Source organism: Ictalurus furcatus, chromosome 4 (genome assembly GCF_023375685.1).
Source record: "Ictalurus furcatus strain D&B chromosome 4, Billie_1.0, whole genome shotgun sequence".
In the NCBI taxonomy this organism is placed as follows: domain Eukaryota; kingdom Metazoa; phylum Chordata; class Actinopteri; order Siluriformes; family Ictaluridae; genus Ictalurus; species Ictalurus furcatus.
The window spans coordinates 27,186,550-27,206,485 of record NC_071258.1 but is presented as its reverse complement, the minus strand read 5'-3'; the positions used below and the strand labels follow the sequence as shown (position 1 = coordinate 27,206,485).

The 19,936-nt window shown below is 39.3% G+C and overlaps 2 protein-coding genes across 3 annotated transcripts; both read right to left on the bottom strand.

The window, feature by feature from the left end:
• Nucleotides 1-1,393: 1,393 nt before the first annotated feature.
• On the bottom strand, nt 1,394-6,079 carry meak7 (MTOR associated protein, eak-7 homolog). 2 transcript variants are annotated; one of them, XM_053623493.1, is made up of 8 exons: nt 5,864-6,079; nt 5,609-5,771; nt 5,159-5,386; nt 4,211-4,355; nt 3,527-3,925; nt 3,293-3,411; nt 2,780-2,962; nt 1,394-1,583 (listed from the first exon to the last, which is right to left on the bottom strand). In XM_053623493.1, the coding sequence occupies exons 2-8, from the start codon at nt 5,765-5,767 to the stop codon at nt 1,467-1,469; spliced, it is 1,350 nt and encodes a 449-aa protein (XP_053479468.1). In that variant the 5' UTR covers nt 5,768-5,771; nt 5,864-6,079; the 3' UTR covers nt 1,394-1,466. The 2 variants fall into 2 exon arrangements, with proteins under 2 accessions (XP_053479468.1, XP_053479469.1); XM_053623494.1 differs by lacking the exon at nt 5,864-6,079 and having other exon boundaries at nt 5,510-5,739.
• A 7,341-nt stretch (nt 6,080-13,420) lies between these two features.
• On the bottom strand, nt 13,421-18,895 carry cotl1 (coactosin-like F-actin binding protein 1). Its single transcript, XM_053623487.1, has 4 exons — nt 18,500-18,895; nt 17,743-17,825; nt 14,493-14,650; nt 13,421-14,366 (listed from the first exon to the last, which is right to left on the bottom strand). The coding sequence occupies exons 1-4, from the start codon at nt 18,574-18,576 to the stop codon at nt 14,256-14,258; spliced, it is 429 nt and encodes a 142-aa protein (XP_053479462.1). The 5' UTR covers nt 18,577-18,895; the 3' UTR covers nt 13,421-14,255.
• Between the last annotated feature and the right edge of the window lie 1,041 nt (nt 18,896-19,936).

Below are 19,936 nucleotides of genomic sequence, written 5' to 3'. Positions count from 1 at the left end.
GTAATAAAACACTTTTACTCTGCAACACATTGAAACGCATAAGCATAGGTTACTTTAGAGGAAACGTCCACACTGAGACACATTATGTTTATACTGAAATGTTTTGTGATGTATTTAGTGATTCTGGTTGTAATTGGTGGGTTGGTGCTGTATATAAATTTTTCCCCACAAGAAGTTTGTGGTTGTATGAATCACTGACGTCACAAGGAGACACTGCTTGTCATATTAATAAGAAATTCATCTTAGAAGTTGTGGAGACAGCAAACTCAAATTGTGGCATCCTGGGTAATGGATGAAACCATTAACCAAAGTGAAAACAGACAGACTTGAAAGAAGTTTTAAAACCTTTTTTTTTTTTTTAACTCAGCTTAGAATTTCATTATAAAGTCAATCTTGGACGCCATTGAAGATCGCATGTGAATGATAAAGATGAATGTACAAGTCATTCAAGGTGGATTTTTCCTCAGAATAGTGTAACCAAACGTATTTATTACTACGTTAATCATTAATCAATAATGGATCAGGGCTTCATACTGTAATGTTCTCTGCATTTTCCTCATGTAGATGGAAACCAGCTCCATTCATTTATGAATCAACAAGACAGCATCAACAATATCTATATATCTTTCTACATATTGTACATCTTGACTCAGTTGCTGTCCAGTTTCTTTCATAATTCGTAACACAGCACCGTCCATGTCACATAAATTATAGGAAAAGTATAAAGACTACGGCTGTGTCCCAATTCGTCTATTATCTGTCCTACATAGTATCCGAGATTAGAATTGGTGTGTCCTAAATTGTGGCGTGTTGAAATGAGTATCCCAAAGGTACCTGGACGTCTACTATTTATGGTACATTTTCCAAAGTGTGGATCTGTGGCTCAAAGTGTGGATCCGTGGATCAGCTAATATTGTTCACAACTCTTTGCATGATGGACTAGGATTTTTGTAACTGTTTGCTTTGCCGAATTCAACCTGCAAAAATGGCGGACGAGTGATGCTCGTCCTTCAACTTCGAACTTCAGTGATGCATCTTTAGTATTTTAGTGTAAAAACTTAAATGTTAAGCACTAAATATAAATAGAAAATAAGTCAAGGGAATGGTAAATTAAATTCTATAGTAGAAATTATATAAGGAATAATGAATGAATGAAGAAAAGCTGAAATGCAACGAGGAGATTGTTTACAGTGACAGTGTGCGTAACTAGGCAATAATGTTCACTTCCATAACATGACGTGTTAGTATGTCCCAGTAGATGCATACTCAAAACTATGTACTTTTTCTTCACAAAAAGGAGTACAAACTTTTAGTGCATAGTATAAGTATTCGAATTGGGACGCAGCATACATATCCCCCCACCCCACCCCACCCCCACCCCACCTGTCCATCGAAAAGCAGCACCAGTGTTTTGTTTTTTGTTGCAAAATCCATCAATTGTCTCGTCTTTGTTCATTCTCTCTTCCTCATTCATCATCTTCTTGTGGCTCTCTGAGACCTTGGCTGTGCAGGGTTTTCCCGGTCATCTCCATTATAGCCTGCACCTCAAGATCCGTGTCCAGAACACTCTTCTTGTTCTCATCCTGTAAACAGAACAGGGAACGCCGAGGTTGTAAGCTTCCACGTGAACAGATTTGCCAAGATTTCCAAATTCACACAAACTTAGAAAACTATTACATCTGAAAGATGAAACATTGATCATTCAATAACTAAACAAGAATAAACAAAACAATTAAAGAAAAGACAAACTGATCACTGAATATGAATGAATTAACAAAGATATCGTACAAATAAGAAAAAAAAAATTAATTGGCATGATAAGGTCTGTAGGGCTGTAAAATAATAGCTAAAATATTAATTACCAATATTTATAGAAATATAAATTTTATGGATAAAAATAAGTATGGTTGTTAGTCATATTAAGTGACTAACAATGAATGGCTGGATGGATAAGCCAGCACAGTATGCATATGTTAACTAATTAGCTAGCTATAGTTACGCTCACCAATATCATATTTGATTACAAAAGGAATAAGCTACTGTGAGACGTGTTGTTATAGGAAAATAATCATTGACAGAGTGGTCTGATGCTACTACCCTGTTACCACCCATGAAGTTGATTATTTTCCTACAACAGCAGTTTCTGAAGTATTTTATTCCTCTTGGATAAAGTGTTCCAAGAAGGACACTTCAGACTTTTTTATCCATATACAGTATAAATGCATTTAATGAGAGTCTGCGAAATGAGTTCCTGTTATTATTTATGTTTGAGCAGCACCAGTCTCTCCTTTTTTTCCCTCTCGTGAAGTTAATAATAGTCCTGAAGACTTTGCCGTGTCGTAAAGCCTAAAGTTAGAGCTTCACCACTGACAAAACACTGATGCTGGAGACTCCTTCCAAAAATACTAAACATCTCCTCTTAGAAAACTTCTCCATAACAACAACTGCACACGTTCTTAAGTCGGTTTCTGTGGTGCGTCCACCACACAAGTCCACGAGTAAGTTCTTATGATAAAAATGACAAAGTATTAGAGCGCATTAATATAAACCTTGTAGCCGGCACTACTGTCAGAGCTGCTGTTATTGAAAATTAATCAATACCATCTGACCAATCAGATTAGAGAATTCAACAGTGCTATAGTATAAGGACAAATAATGTTGGCAGACAAAATTTGGGATCATAATTCAAATATGATTCATTGTGCATCCCTAATTAACAGTGAACAGAAATGAGAAATAAATCAGTTGTTAATGATAATACTGCAGGCATGTCACTGACCTGTTCCTGTTCCTCAGGGGGAACGCCAACTCCCCACACCTCTACTGTGTCCACTGTGAAGTCTTCATCCCCTGAGAGTTGAGGACTACCATACGTGGTACAGCGTGGACGAGCCCTACTGTGACCACGGCCAAAATCGCTGTCCAACCACAAACCGAAGTATCCGTGCTGTCCACCCATACCCTAGAATCAGACAGCAATAAATAATATTGCTGTTACAGGTATAGTCATTGATTTTCAAGAATACAAAGCCCTTAAAACATATGCCTACGCTAAAACCCCTGAATGGGAGAGCAAGCAACAGGCAACATGATTGACAGGTGAAGAGAAACGTCTCTATGTCCTGATTGGTTGCATGTTCTACATCTTTTTTTTTTTATTGAAAGAGCATGGGGTGCTACAAAGACTAATTTTCCTCCAAGTAAATATTTTGTTTCATGTTGCTGAAGGAGATCTTAAAATGTTGCTGAGCCAATATGGAGCTGGAATACACAAAGTGATGTATAGTCTCACCAGACCATTGGGCATGGTATGCTGGCCCTGGTTCAGGTACATGTAGTGCTGGTTATAGCCGGTGCATGTGTACACTCGCATAGACGGTGACACAGAAAACAGGAAGCACCTGGAATCACCTAGAAATAAAGGAAACGAGAATGCATCGATAATTATGAAAAAGCATAACCTGGAACACAGTTCTTCAGAAGACACAGTCAGTATGAGTTTGGCGGCTCTCTTCCTGTCACTCACCCTGAAACTGAGGTTTGATCTCCCAGCTGTGAGAAGCAAAGCCCCCAAATATGTGGCCCTTGGTGTCTTTCACCAGTAACACAGTGGAGCCCCGGTTTTTACAATTTCCAACCAGGCGGGTAAAGCTTTCACCGTGTACATCGGTGGAAAACAAGAGCCTCCAGGGGGCAGTGTGTCCTGCAGGCAGCTGTGAGGTCAGGAACATGAGTAGTGGTATATCCAGTACACAGCGCAGCTCGGTCCAGGGAGCTGCTCGGCACTGGGGCAGCAGAGTAGGGGGTGGGCGTGAGGTCAATCCAACATTAAGACCTTCACCAATCAGGAGCTCCAGGAATGTGGACACACCTGAGACTCGAAATAGCCAGTCCTCGAGACAAGCAACATCACACATGTTCTGATCTACAGGAAAGAACAGGGGAATCAGTCAGATCAAATGTATCAACGCGTGTTTAATCAATAAGTCACATTTATCAGATATTCGTGTCTATTTTAAAAGACATTATCCTGGTAAACCCTGTATGTCTAAAATACTAAAATACAGCATACAGAAATCTCATTATTTAAATTCAGGTGCCAGCTATAAACTTTTTCATTGACTCTTTCTACTCTTTAGTGTAAATATTTACACATAATTTAATGCAATATTTAAATACAAGTCAAACAATTTCAAGTGTTATTACTAACCTGAGGTTTTTAACTCAGAGCACAACTGCTCAGCCAAAAGCGTCACCCCCTGAGCACTGTGGTCCATGCGATCTGGTCTCCAGCCTCGCAGGCATCCTCTGTGTGTGAGAGTCTGAACTACAGCTGAAACCAAGTCCTCTAAAAACTGTAAATAAGATGTGAAATAGAAAACACAAACATCGCCACAAATGATTTTCTATCAAAAGAAATTACTATGCTTTTTATTGATTTTATATATATAACAAATTATATCAAAATCATTATTAATAAACAATCCATTTTCCAAACCACTTATCCTGCACAGGGTCATGGGGGAGTCTGGAGTCTATCCCAGGGAACTTGGGGAACAGGGTGGGGGACACCCTGGATGGGGTGCCAACCCATCAAAGGGCACAATCACACACACACACACAATGGACAATTTGGAAATGCCAATCAGCCTACAGCGTATGTCTTTCGACTGAGGGAGGAAACCAGAGTACCCAGAGGAAACCCCCAACGCATGGGGAGATCAGGCAAACTCCATGCACACAGGGCGGATGCAGGATTCAAACCCCCAACCCTGGAGGTGTGGGGCAAACGTGGTAAGCACTACGCCACCGTGCTCCCCTATTAATAAACTATATTTACTCACTATTGCTTATCTATCTATTTGAATTTATTTGGGCTTTTCAACAAAATCACAGAAAAATCTTTTTTACTTCTTATTATTGAATTTCTCAGAGTTTAAACAGTTTAAAGCACTGAGCTGTTTCTAGATCATACAATGGCATCATCGGTGTGGGACAACAAAACAAAGCACACAGCTCTTCCCCAATGCCTCCGAAAATTCTCAAGAAACCCCAAAGAATATATGTGCCTTCGAAGAGCCATGTGAAAAACTACACAGGGGATGGAGGACAATATTTGGACAATGTTTTTGAAGCACCAGCCCATACTCGTACTCACTTCTCTTATCTGATCAGCTGTAACTGTTGCTTTGGTCCCATGTGCCATCGCCATGACGAGCGGTGCTCTCTCCTCTGCTGTGCCCCGAAGAGCATCTGCCAGGAAGATCACCAGCTGCTCTCGACTTACCCCACCACCAGGTGGCAATGGCACTTCTGGGTCAATACTGCAGATTCCCTCAAAGACCCGCATAATCATCGAGTCTGAAGCCATTTTACCCATAGTTATCTTCATAAAAAAAGAACAAGTAAAAAAAGAAAGAAAAAAATCATTTTTTACAGAATGTTATGTAAACCACTTGGGACAAATTCCTAATGCAAAATTCCTATTTTGTAAGTGCTGCTTCATTACATATCACACTGGTTCATGAATGCTCATCACGCATGCAAGATGCTGTGTATCTGTATTTCTATACAGGACTGGAAACAGCTGCAGGTGTTTTATTCCAACCTTGAGCGCGTCTATGTGTAAAACTGTCGCTTTTTCGGGAGGCACAGACGAGCAGCTGGTGCTCTGAAGTCTGTCAAAAACCCCCTCAATGACGGGTCGCTCATCAGGACGGAACCGGACCAGCCGTTTCTGCACTACAGCGCTTTCTGTGTTTCCCATCGACCTGAAGGGCAAAGCGAAGAAGATGCACAGCTACAACACATGACAATATTTATGATTCGTGGAGATCAAACTGACAAGTGTTGAGGCTTATACCTGAAGACAGTGCCAAATACTTATAAATGAATAGTATATTGAAAGCAGGAACTGCAGCACGTGATCACATTTCAGCGCTAGATGTAAATAGAACGATTCACTTCCTGAATCGCGTGACGCGTCATTCTAGGAAGACCAATGAAACTGCTGCATATCTAAGCCAAACTGTGATTGGCTAGACAGCGTCCAATCATTTACCATCTTGCCCTGCGTCCATATTATGATTGGTCCAGTCTGATTTCTCGTCGCGGAAGTGAGATCTTGAGTTTTTAGTGTCTGTGAGTGTACTAATGCATATTAAAAGCCAAATGAATTATCGGAATTTATGTTTGTTATAATTATAGTATCTGTCCTGATTTTTTAGAGTAAAGAAATGAAGTGTCCCACCGCAGTATCAATTTAAATATTTACACACATTTAATGCAAAAAGTTAAAGAAGTTTTATTTATTTATATTTTAAATAAAACCCGGAAACATGTTAAAACAAAAATCTAATTTTACCCAGGATCTTAATGTACTAGAAGACCCCGCCTCATGTTTTGTTGTTGTTGTTGTTGTTGTTTTATGTTATACTGTCCTATGTTTTCTTAAGACCTTTGTTAAACGTGGACTGCCTTGTTGTGTTTATTCTTGAATTATAGTAAAAGAAAGGGAAAACATGTAAGTGATATCACTAACAAAATGTAGTCATTGTATAGAATATATTACAATAATGTATAGGCTTTGCAATAGATTTATACTTAAATAAATAATAGCTGATTTTTATGGGTAATATTTAGATAATATAAATTCTATAATATTTGTACGAAATAATACTTATAGATACTTCAAATTATATAATGTACAATTATATTCAATCAATTATGAATAGAGATATAATATATGTCGCTTCTCTACCTCAATGTTTATGAAGATGAAAATGGGCAATTAACAGCTCACACAAGCTTGCATGTGTCTCCTGTTCATGTGCAATTCTTCAGATCCACCGAAAGAGGGCGGTCGTGTGCAAGCGGTCCCCAGAGCACCCTGTTCGAGTTTGCAGCGCTCTTCCTCAAACCAGCAGGCGATGAAAAAGCGCCTTTTAAGGGCATGAGATATGGTTGAGAACTGGGCGTGATGATGGGCTGAGCTTAGTATTGTGAGAGCCTACAGGCAGTAGACGTGGGCTATAAGATCTCAGTAGGTTCCAGTACAAACTTTAATTAGAGCGAAATTAATTCAATTGAATAAAGTGAAAAGTGGCATTAATTACAGACATGGTATTAATATTGATTAGAAGCGGTAGTGCCACAACCTAATATCCATACTCATACTAACCAATACTGACTGATACTCACTGAAGCACTTTTGAAGACTTAAACTGGACATCTGTTTATATATGTCTTGATTCCCTCTTCCCTGCTGACCTGTAATATAACTGCAGGCTGGCTGAGGAGGGTTGACCAGGCCTCAGCAGGTCTACACCTGCCACAAAGCATCTGATTTAGCGCTGTTCACAGTATATACTGCTCCAATCTTTACACTCACCTCATAAGGAAGTAGTTGGTGGTCCATGTTTCTGGGAAATAACCATACTTGTAATTATAATTATACCACTATGCTGTTGAATTCTTGTGAGCTTTCTTGTGAGAAGATTTTATTTCACATTTATGAAAGAAGTCTCCAGTGTTAGCACTTTGTAACAGTTGGAGGTAAAGCTGTTCTACAACGGGTCTTCAGAACAGAGGAGTTTGCGCTTTCATTTTTATTAATAACAGGACAAGCAGGGGTTTTTTTTGTATTAGTAACTTAAAGAGAGGAAAAAAAGAGATAATGGTGAGGGATTAGCTGCTATAACATAAGTGATAAAAGGAACTAACTTGTTTCGTGGGCGTTCTGCAAGATTAAATGTGACTATAAATGGATAAAAAAAAAAGTATGACGTTCATTAATAAATTGAAATTATTTTAGTTGGCAAATTGTTATAAATGCTGAGCTATAATGAGAATAAAACACGTCAACATAGGATGTGTTGTGATAGGAAAATAATCAGGATAATAAATGTACCTTTATGTTTTATTATTACCTTCTTTGAGGGTTTTATTATTTGATGTTGAGGTTTTTTTTTTCTGTTTTAAGCATTAAACAGAGTCACATCCTATGTGCCATTATAGTGTTGAAGTTTCTTTACACCTAACTGTAGATATTATACATAAAAGCCCTAGCAGATATATAAACCAGTGGTAAGTGCAATGTTGCATGCAAAGCATGCCCACCACAAAGAGGTGCAAGTCTTTCTGTTTCATTTTGGGTGAACTGCTCTAGTGTACATCCTACCTACAATCTATGAGAATGCATGAACTTGATCACCTCGTAGTGAAACAGCTATACCACACAGAGCAGAGTTCTTTGGGAAAGGGAAATACAATCTGTGGATTTCAGCCAGAGGCGTAACCTGGCTTTAGCCCCGATAATTCTCCACTTGGAGCGGTTTGTCACTATGTAACTGAACGTCAGTCAAAGAAGACGGCAGGGTTGTGTCTTCAGGATTTTGTATCTTCAGTGTACGGAGTGTTGTGTGTGTAATTTTATATCTTCATTGAAAGGAGGCAAGACCAATCAGACAGGATTTACAGGACAATAGTTAGAAACATTCGTATCTTATTGGCTGTCAGCTCTCAATTCTGCCAAATGCTAGCTCACACAGTCAGTAAGGGGGAAACTGGATACACACTGATTAAAAAAAATGTTTTTATTGTTGTTGTTGTTGTTGTTTTTTTACCTGTAAAGGGGTTAAAATTGAAACACTAACATCATCTGATGCTGAACAGGAAAACAAGGTGTGTAAATGTCTATAAGAGGTCCAAGTTACGTGAACATGATATGAGCAGAGCATAAGGAAAGATAATGTACTTTTCATGGCTCTGTAGCAGCTAAACCCATACAATGACAGGTTAGCTGTTCCTCCGCTTGGCTAGCAACACCAAACTAGCATAGTGTCATGTTAGATAGCCAAAAATGTTATATTTTATCCATCTGATAGTCCTGCAATGAGGCAAGTTTTCTGATAAATACACATTTTTGTCCAATTTTCACATTTTTAAACCAATTAGCCCTCACATGCGAGATAAAAATGCATGCAAGCAATCTATTTAGAAGCATGTTCTTCAGAGTTTTTTCATGGACAAGAATCTGAGCTCAGCCCCGGATGATTATCAGTCCAGCTAATGCCTCTGGTTTTAACCATGCCCACATATCAATCTGAGACTTATGCAGTGGTTACAGTGCAGTGAAACAGAAAATGTTGCATTAGGCAAAACACCAAAATATACAACTAGAGATAAGTCAGCTATAGTAATATATTCTTAGTGCTTAGTGCTACTGATTCCAAAGCACAGCCCACAGCATATTATGAAACTTAGACCATATTATCCTGTAGGTATCGACGTACACCCATGATAATGCCCTACCTTTCATCACTTTCACACACACACACACACACACACACACACACACACACACACATATATATATATATATATATATATATATATATATATATATATATATATATATATATATATATATATATTAGCTTTTATGTTTCTCTACATAGTTATTATCCCATTCCTATTTCCTTAAACGTTCTTTCAATACATCCTGAAACTCTAGTGCACTAACATTACCACCTTATGCTGTTAACAGGGCATTAACCTTTAACATGTTGAGGTGAGTAGGTTGCTGCCTGTCTTGCCTGAGTGGTTAGGTTTTTCTACACTGACTTTTCATATCTGTTTTCAGGCATGTGTCATGCAAGCACAGGCCTAACAGAATGTAGCAACATTTCAGCTGTGTTCATGCACACAGACGCATAAAACACTCCTTACAGGATAAATGAGTCTGGCAGGAGCCTTACAGTAACTACCCACACCAGCACCAAGGTGCAAGTTGAGACACGAGCGTAGTCTCTTTTTCTTCACTTCTTCTTTTCCTCTCGCTCTGCCACCTTCACTTCACTGCCGTATATGGTAAAAGGTCTTTATCATAGCAAATGTTCAGGAAATGACAAAGAACCTGCGCACACATATTCATTCATGTGGAACATGCAGAACACAATATACCACCAAACGAATTACATATGCAGATTCATGCACAGGTGCTGACACGCACAAACCACACACACTGTATACCCGCAGCTGTCTTCATCTTCTGTCTGTTGTTTCATCAGCGGATATAACACTACTGACCAATCAGCAAATGCCACAATTTACTGCAACTCTAAACAGGGGAACTCAAATAACATTCTACATGTTGAACTTTTCCAAACACTCTTAACACACATGGCCACACATTCTTTGCCTGTATGAATTTATTATTTATTCAGTTCCCTGACAGGCACTCTATGTGTGAGTGTATATGTTTAGTCTCAAAAGTAGTTATGTGTACTGTGACTAAAGCATGACTGAGGTGTCAAAGTCCGTGTCTCATTGCTGAACTTTAGAGGTCATAGTTAAAGCATTTGCCTTGCAAACCTTTCTGAGGTAATTTAATCTGCTTGCATATTAGCAAAAAAATAAAAATACAGAACACTCAAAGCCAGTCTATTAGATAATTCTGGAAATTACATTGCTTGAGGTTATATGTTGCCCAAGATTGTATATCCATGGCTACATGAGTCATTCTCACTACATCGCCCAAAGAATGGCTTGATGAAATGCTGAAACAAGACAAAGCTATAGCACGTCATGGGTACTTGCATTACAATTAGCATCATTAGATGAACCATGAACAAATCGTAGTATGCAGTAACTCTGTGTAGTATCTCTTACACATTCATACCTGTTCTTTGTAAATGCAGGGCGCATTTTTTTGTGTACATGTGCTTTCATTTGCTGATAAATGCCCTTGTTGTTTCATATAACAATACCATGGCTCGCTAGTCAAGCCGTAAAAGACTGAATGACAGAACTTTAAGACACAAACACAGTATAAATAATATATAAGATTGTTCCAGAGGCTGATGCAAAAATACTTATCATGGCATTCCACAGTGTCCATCAATTTGATTGAATCCCTCTAGATCCTTAAAAAAATGACCTTATTAAATGATATTCGCGACCTTTCACGTGGACACACGTTTCATGTCTTATTAACATGCTAAAATTGGAGGTAGAATCAATAAATGAGTAGCTATTTTATAAAGCTCATTGATCCATACACACAAGAGTTATGGCTTAATTAAAGGAGCAGTGAGACAACTGTGTGAACGTGGGTGTAGTGACATTTAAACGAGAACTACGGGAAATCGTATATACATCTCTATAGGTCAAAGTGGATTTATATCAGGTCAGTGGTTAGTTTGTAATTCCTGACGTTGTTCTGACTACTGACGAGCTGAGCCCGATCACCAACTACAAAAACAAGCTTTAAGGCCATGTTTCAGGTCAAGTTATTACTTAAACAAGGTTAAGATGAAATCCTCCATAGGGATTGCCAAACAAGCAAGTTGACTAATGGACATGACTAGAATTGACTAATATTTTCTTAGAATGTGATGTTGGTTGTTGCAATACCAAAACCTGTCAGTGGCACCATTTGAACAGTATTTGCTACAGGGAAATTCTAGGACATGGTGGTTAAAGCAGGTCGTTGGATTGTGCTTTGGCAGCAGTTCCTTGGTGATGACGAAGCCTCGGCACCGATTTGGAGATTTGTGGCTCAGCTCATTAGCTGCTGACAAAAGAAGCACTGTGCCATGGCTTGAGTGTCACACAGGAGCATTGAGAAATGATCCATTCACTCTAGCATTCTCTCCCCATTCACTCAGCCTCATAGGGCTCCCCTTGCTCACCCCAGAATCCTCCCCCTTTCGTCCTACTCTAAAACCTCAACCAAAAGGCCCAACTAACTCTGTCTCTGAGACCAGGCTGTCGCTCAGTCCAGCAAGGCAGAAAGGTCTTCCTCACCTCTAATTCTGTGTCCTGAGCACGTAAGGACGTGTTTTAAAAAAGCTCGCTGCTGGCCAAGCTATAGAGCATGTAAATGCATGTGTTTGGATGCATGCAAATCCCCCACTGACTCTATGAATGGATAATTGCAAGTTTCAGTAACAAGTATATGGCAACAGTAGCCTTGTGTGGGATGTCAGTGGTCATTTGAATCTCCTCCCACTAACTCATCTCTACATGTTGTCAGATTTTTAAAAAACCAAAAAAAAAACAACAAAAAAAACACAACAACATCTTTCAATTCACAAACACTGAAATGAGTCAGAGACCCTATCAGGAGCTACTCAGGCTAAGCTATAAATCTGCAGCTACACAATTACTAGGATAACAGATTACTAGAATAACAGTGTATTCACACACACACACACACACACACAGCACATGATTCCAGAATGTGTGTGGGCTATGAAATATTTGAGAGGCCCAAGGAATGCAGGAAGGATCTGAGGAGAATAGCTAGCAGGGACTTCCTTGTAACTCTTGTTGTAAACACGATGCTAAGCAATCTTTTGAAATATGCTCACTCACACACATATTCACCAACAAAACCAAACAGCAACCCCCAAGAAAGGAGCTGTGGAGCTGTTTGGACATGCACCAGTCTGGAATCTCTGCTGTGAGGCAGTGAGACTACACCAAGGTTGCCTTGAATGTGTGTGTGGAACATTGTAGTCAGTACACAGCTTGAGACACTGTGACAAGAGACTAATCAATCCCCAGCAGTCATTAATCTCATTAATGTAGTCCTAGCAGACACAGAGGGACACCTGTCCCACCCCTATACACAAGTGTGTCTCGTGCACACTACACAATTACTCACACATATTTGCCTTCCTGATCAATGTAGAGAAAAGTCATCCTCACAGACTTGGGGGTTTTTCCCCTCAGAGAGCTAGAACTATAACTTTGCTAAAGCCTTTCCTGGCTGCATTGTCTGTCTCGTTGTTTTCCAGTCAGTTAACACAATCCAAACAACTGTAAACATCGAACAAATACATACTAGAACATTGCACAGTACAAAGGGGAAGATGTTTCCCTGCATGCCATCGCCTACTTCGTTCTTTTGTTCTCACTCGTGTCTGTATACTGAGTGTCTTAAACGCAGCCTTCAAGAGGCTTATAGATTGTAAATTAAGTAATTATGCAGTCAAGTTCACATCTGTTAGACCAAACGGTTGATGAGCCATGCAAAGAGCAAAGAGGGAGGTGGGGGGAGGAGTGAGAGAAAAAAAAAATCAGGGAGAGGAGACAGTCATAGAAAAAGGGGGTTAGTGGACAGAGGGGTAGAGGAAAGGAGGGGTGGATATTGACAGGCGTTGGAGCAGAGCAGCTTGGCTCTAGCCTGTGATTGGCTCTCAGGGTCTCAATCTGGCAGCACTGTTGACCATGATGACCCTTGGGACTCCCACAAAGTCCCCAGGGCAGTTAGCGTGAGTGGAGTGGCACTGTGATGAGCAGCTTGCATTACATAAGCCAGATTTTCGACCGCACAGGCTCAAATACAGCTTTGCCAAAGCCACCAGAGACATCACTCAACATAGTTCTGTGCAAATAATGATGATACAACACATTTTTGATTAAAAAAAACAACAACATCTTTTATTCTGAAATGATTCATAATGTTTGTGCACATGACATGTTTTCTTTCTTTATTGACATCTTCCGTTTTCAAACAAAAAAATTCTGCATAATTTTCTTTTTTTTTAATGAAAAATTGACTTAATTTCAATTTAAATGACTAAAAGAAAGGCTACACCAGAGAAATGGCTGCTCCACAGTCAGGTTGAACGACAACACCATAGCCTGCACAGTCAAACTGTTTTCCAGAGCTATAAAGTGTCTGAAATCCCAAAAACTACCTGGAGCCGAGTGAGTCACAGTGCAGCGTCTGCAAACATACAGACTCGTACACATACACACAAACGCATACATCCATGATGCACCTCTCTCCATGGGAGATTAAGGCCGTAAACACAGTGGTCTGTATTTAGATAAGGAAGAACAATGACAGAAATAAAGTGGAAGGAACTTGAACCATGAGTTGAAAGAAACTTCGAAATTGTTCGAGGATGTAACATTGTCAGGTCCAATCGAGAACAAAAGGAGCTTCTTTGACTCAAACTCCAGTTATAGTTGTTATACTAAACACAAAAACAAGGTCTGCACTCGAGATGAGTGTGAGATGATGCACAGGATATAAACAGCAGATAAACCAATCATGACCACAGTAGAAGAAGGACAGAAGAGCGTATGTGCGTGCGTGTGTGTGTGTGTGTGTGCATGTATGTGTGTGTGTTTGTGTATAGGTATTTGAGGAGAGCGCAAGATGAAAAGTTTCCCCTACTCTTTCTCCCAGTTTTGATGACCCCCCCAACCCCATTCCTCTGTGCACACCCTGCTAGAATCTATTCTGCCTGAGCGTCGTAGTTTGCACCACCAGCCTTCTTCAGCTCGTTTCGGATGTAGTCTTCTTCCAGCTCCCGAATATCGCTCACCATGAACTCTTTAGCGAAGTTCTGCATAGAGAAAAGAGTGTCATGTAAGGACCTGTGTATGACGTCCACATATAAGCGAAAGTTGTAAACACGCCAGGGATTACCATCCAAATAAAGAACGCATTAAAATGCTGATCTGAGACCCACCTGGCAGACGTCTTTCACCAGTGTTTTGTCTGTGCTGATCTTAGCCCTCTGCAGTCCACTCACGTTCTCCCCAATCCAGGTGATGAGGGTGAACTTGGCCCGTTTGCTCATGGCATCTCCTGTTGTGATCCTCACGAAACCAAACAGACGGGCATCGTCTGGAAGCAGACATTAAGAAACACGACTATTCATTTACTTGCCATATTTGAGTAGGGAGAGTGTTTTATTATTCATGACCATGAAAAATAACGAGCAGAGGAATATCCTGGAGGAGGAGTCGAAGGGTGAAACTGATAAGAAATCTTGTCTAAACAGAGGAAGAGGCCAAGAATGGCATATCACTTAAAAGTGTAACAAGCATGAACACTCATGCATAGACATGCATCGAACTCAAACAAGGGTGTGAGTAGTATTCACGGCAAGAGATTGAAATGAAGAGGAGAATTAGGAGTGAACCCCTTAAATACTCAGCCCACTTAAGGCTAACGGTTTTTATACTTTCTTAGGAAGTCCTGGAGGAAGATTTCCTGCTTTTTAAGGATTTTCTGGCACTGAGGACCAACATTTTAGTCAGAACAGCTTTTATCCTAAATCTTATCTCATCAATACATGACTAACTAGCCTATTTCCTTATAATACACACTTTTTCCTCATTCCTGAAAATAATCATTTTCAGGATCACCTTGCCTGAACAACACAGAAGACCCAGGGTAAGTTGTCTCCCCACCCCCACTCAATCACATTGCGTGACTTTGCAAAACAAAGGACTTTTGGAAAAGAAAAAATTCAAATTTGGAAAAGAAAATTCAAATTTGTATGTGCTACAACGAAAATCTACGTCAGCGGTTGTCATTATATGACCATTACAACCCATACTCATACCACACTCTGTTTTACTGAAATCATCCAATATCCGTTAGAGCCCTCTGTGAATTATATACAAATGAATGTATAGTGTGTGTGAAAATGAGCTTTTGTTCATTTTTTGAATTGGAAATTAATTTTCTCTTAGAAATACAAATGCCACTTTTGTCTGTCCCTCTAGGGGAACTACTAAAAGTTTGATCTAGAACCCTACAACAGTGATACCATGTCAGATCTTTAAGACGGCAAAGAAAATGTTATATAATGTACTGACACAGGGCCTAAAATAGCTAGTGTTACTACTTCAGGTTAAATAGCCTCAAAACAGCTGAAGCTGAAGTGAAGAAAATGCATGTTCAGGTCTTATCAGTTTGTGTCAACCTCTTGTTCAGCACCGACCTGTGCCTGCCACTAATGGCTGTTCGTGCCAGAAAGCATTTTGCCCTTAAGAGAATTACACTGGCACCACGGCCCACTGCGGTATATCAGATGTTAAGCATTGTTGTTCATTAACTGGGTTTAATGTTTACAAGCATAATTATTGAAAAAAAGAGAATCACTTGTGTCATGTCCTTGATATAACTTCACTATATCATGTAGCCAAGCTATTAAACCAAATGTTAGACAAGGACAACAGAATTTAGTGTGAAAATTAGAGGATAATTTGCTCTGTAGTCATGCTGCAAACTGGAATCAAGTCCAGGACGTGACTGATATGAATCTCTAACTAATCTGAAGAACCATTAATATTAATAACTATAATAAAAGGAAAGGGATGGAAATCTTTCCTAGAATGAAGATACCGGTTACATTAGCTTTGTCCATATTTAGGGATTTCCAACTTCTACTTCCTTTTGAAATGCCACAGGTCTAGTTAGCTTATATGCTGACACTGCAGAAGGCTATCCTTAAACCAACACTGCAACTACGATGATGCAGCGAAAAAGAGAAATACAGTGGTTTAAACCTTCCTAGTTCCCCATAACGCTCAGTTTCTAGAGGTGGGAATGATCAAGTCACATGATTTATAAACCGCTAATGCAGTAAAGCACAAAATGGCAATTAAAATAACTATGGTTGAACCAGAAACAAAATCAGCACATGTAGTCTAGATCTATTCAATTCAATTCAATTCAATTTTATTTGTATAGCGCTTTTTACAATAGACATTGTCTCAAAGCAGCTTTACAGAAATATCAACATGGTATACAGATATTAAAGGTGCGAGATCGTCTCATGGCACTGCAGATTTAACTTATCAAATTTCTAAATGTTTCAGATCAAAGGTCTAAAACCTAAACATCCAGCTCAGCAACTAATCAACACCAATCAATAAGACCATGTGACTTCCCTCAGGCTGATTGTCTTTCACCAGTTCGTGTGACGTGAAAGTTCATCAAAAACTAATCAGAAGTTTCGAAATCCAGTTTCGTAGTTTCAAAATCAAGTCATTGGACCTCCAGATGGTCCACATTATTTGTTTTGTTCCAGCTCATGATACACCTGAACCATGTGTTCCTGATTATTCAGGTATGCCTGAATCTGAGACAAAACAAAAAAAAGTGCTATGCCTGGAAGTACCCTGTGACAGGGGTGGGAAACACCACATTAATATGTTATATGGATTTAAATGACCAGTGATAATACCAGAATGGTCTGTATACTATAGAGATTAAGAATATATAAAGGGATCTGGGTTATATGCAGCACCTGTACACTACTGCAACTCTCCTTTTAGAGAGGCACCACACCCTAATCCACATCAGCATGGCAATGGGGGGTGACATCATTACCCAAATCCCAAATGGCTCAATTTCAAATATTCAGTGCCCTGATACACACAGGGTCCCTGATCCATTATTTCATACCTTGTAGTGCATTTATATAGATAGTAATCAACTTATTCTCAGGGGGGAAATGAGGTGCCAGAGAGTTGATCATGAGAAATTTGAGATAAATGAGAAAAAAATAGCTTTGGCTAAGTGTGCTCAGATGCACTTTGTTTTTATTTCCTTCAGAGTTATTGGTTTACAGTAACAGTTAGCTTTCTAGTAATTATTAAGCTACATATCCATATAAGGTAAGCTGTAGCGTACTGATTCACTTCCGTGTAGTCAGCACTCTATCAAGCGTCAAACTGATGTGAAAACCAGTCAGGAAAGCACTGTAATAAAAATAAAATAAAATAAAATGAAATAAAGCAATCTCAAATGAGAGAATTTAAGTCAGGTCAGAGAATTTTAGTGCCAATTTGCTTCATGATAAGAAAACAAACAAATGAGCACTGGAGGAAGAAAAACAAACACAAGCAAAGAGTCAAAAACACAATAGCTATACAAACTGTAGAATAAATACTCAAACTGAACATAAATGAAGCATTTCTTACCTGTACATTGGCTTTTAAATTCTTCATAATCGGTCCCATGTCCTGCTGGCACAATTGTTGGCCCGTCATACTTAAAGGATGCCCTTAGTGCAAGAAACGGAAACAGCACACGTGAACACAAACCCCAGAAGCAAAAATGTGCGACAATAAATCAGATCTCTGTTGAGCTATAACTAGGAAGTCATCTTAAAGCAATGTACCCTACAGCAAAACCGTTGCTCAGTGAACACTCTCAGTGTTTATATGAGTTTGGGCACTTAGAGAGAATTATGTAGAACCCAGTGGGTGTTAAACCAACCCTGGGTTTACATGTGAACACAAACACAATCATGCTTTCACAGATTCTGATGATCAAACTATGTGAGGTGATGCATGGTACCTCGTGGCAAAAATATCAGAAGCAATAGTTTGTCAAATGTCTTCGCTTACTCTTGCACTCTTGTAACATGCACTTGTCCTTGTCACAAGGGTGGTACCATTAAGGGTACATGGCTTGTACCTAAATGTCTTATCTTTTAGCTAGGAAAGTGCATGTGTTGTACTGTATCTTTAAAATAGTGAGAGTAGTGGTGCTTAAATTATGGGTCCAAATATTTTTTAAGGTTTCCAGGTAAAAAACAAAACAAAACAAAACAAAACAAACAAAACAAAACAAACAAACATACACTGAAGGTACAAAACATGTCCCCTTAAGGCACCACATCAGGTTATTGTAATGAATGAATGAATGAATGAATGAATGAATGATCAGTCTCACCAGCTTATATCTGTGTTATCATCTCGGACCAGGTTATAAGCGTCTCTACAAGCCTCTTTGTCGATCCTCGTTGCCATTTTTGAGGTTTTAAAGAAAGGATGGAATAAAAAGAAAACGTAGGAGAGAAGGAAAGACTCGTAGAAAAGGCTGGGTAAAATCCAGGAAAGGGCGATGCGACAGGCGGACAAACAGGACGATGCTGGCAGTGTGGCGCTATGGGGATATTCTCTCTCTCTCTCTCTCCCTCTCTCTCTCTCTCTCTCTCTCAGCAGCAGGCTCCTCTCTCTACACCACTCATTTCCTACTGGCTCTTCATGGGCGTTGGTGATCTTTGTCAGTCATGTTGGTGTCGAAATGGATGCAGTTGATTTCTCCGTGTGCAGCAAGGTTCACCTCCTCCTAATGGCCAACTAAGGGATTCAGCAGAATTAAATCCACCCATGGCCACTGTGTCGTTTTTCTCAGTGCTATTGTGCCATCTTGTGGATCACCTTGCTCGGTTAATGCATTCATCCGAGAACAATGCAGACTTCCAGGCTGTGATACAGTGTCTGGATTAATAACATTGGATCTTTTAAACACAAAGGAAAAGGTGAAGGAGGCAAAAGAATGATTGGTAGGTACTGTAGAATTCATTCATTCAACATCACAGCCCTTCTGGGAAAAAAAGAAAGAAAGAAAACCCAATAGAAACCATCACAGCAATTCTAATAGGTTAAACTAATAGAAATTCCAGTACAAACCATCAGTTAACAATTATGCCCATTACCAAATGTCGAAGGTGTTCTATTGGTCCTTAATGGTATCCACTAGACATAACATAGACATCACTAATAGAAGGCAACAAATGACCATCAGAGACCCACAGGTCTCTACACATTACAGTTTCCATTAAAACCAATGCAAATTCATTCATTCAACATCACACCCCTTCTGAAAAAACAAAAACAAACAAAAAAAAACAATAGAAACCATCACAACCCTTTTAATAGTTTCCACTACAAGTGCCAGTATAAACCATCAGTTAACAATTAAGTACATTACCAAATGTCAAAGGTGTTCTATTGGTCCTTAATGGTATCCACTAGACATAATATAGACATCACCATTAGAAGGCAACAAATGACCAGTAGAGACCCACAGGTCTTTACCCATTACAGTTTCCATTAAAATCAATACAATTACTATTATAATCATTATATTAAAATCATCTTACAATACAATTACTATTATAATGATATTAAAAACATTACAAATTCTATTTGGTTTCTGTGGGTTTTTTTCAGCAGGGACATAAAGGGTGATATTCATTCATTCATTCATCCTCATTAACTACCTGGAGGTGAACCCTGGTGTGATATGTCTTATAAAAATGTACACACACACACACACACACACACAAACAACTGTCTTGAAGCTGCAGAGAGAAGTAGTGCC

What these genes read in the sequence shown, in the direction of transcription:
- cotl1 (XM_053623487.1), bottom strand. Translation starts at nt 18,576, where the DNA reads ATGGCAACGAGGATCGACAAAGAGGCTTGTAGAGACGCTTATAACCTG. An exon ending in GATAACACAGATATAAGCTG is followed by an intron (nt 17,826 to 18,499) that starts GTGAGACTGATC and finishes TCTTGCACTAAG; the next exon opens with GGCATCCTTTAAGTATGACG. An exon ending in TGGTGAAAGACGTCTGCCAG is followed by an intron (nt 14,367 to 14,492) that starts GTGGGTCTCAGA and finishes TTCTCTATGCAG; the next exon opens with AACTTCGCTAAAGAGTTCAT.
- meak7 (XM_053623493.1), bottom strand. Translation starts at nt 5,767, where the DNA reads ATGGGAAACACAGAAAGCGCTGTAGTGCAGAAACGGCTGGTCCGGTTC. An exon ending in TACACATAGACGCGCTCAAG is followed by an intron (nt 5,387 to 5,608) that starts GTTGGAATAAAA and finishes TTTTTTATGAAG; the next exon opens with ATAACTATGGGTAAAATGGC. An exon ending in CCCCTGAGGAACAGGAACAG is followed by an intron (nt 1,584 to 2,779) that starts GTCAGTGACATG and finishes TTCTGTTTACAG; the next exon opens with GATGAGAACAAGAAGAGTGT.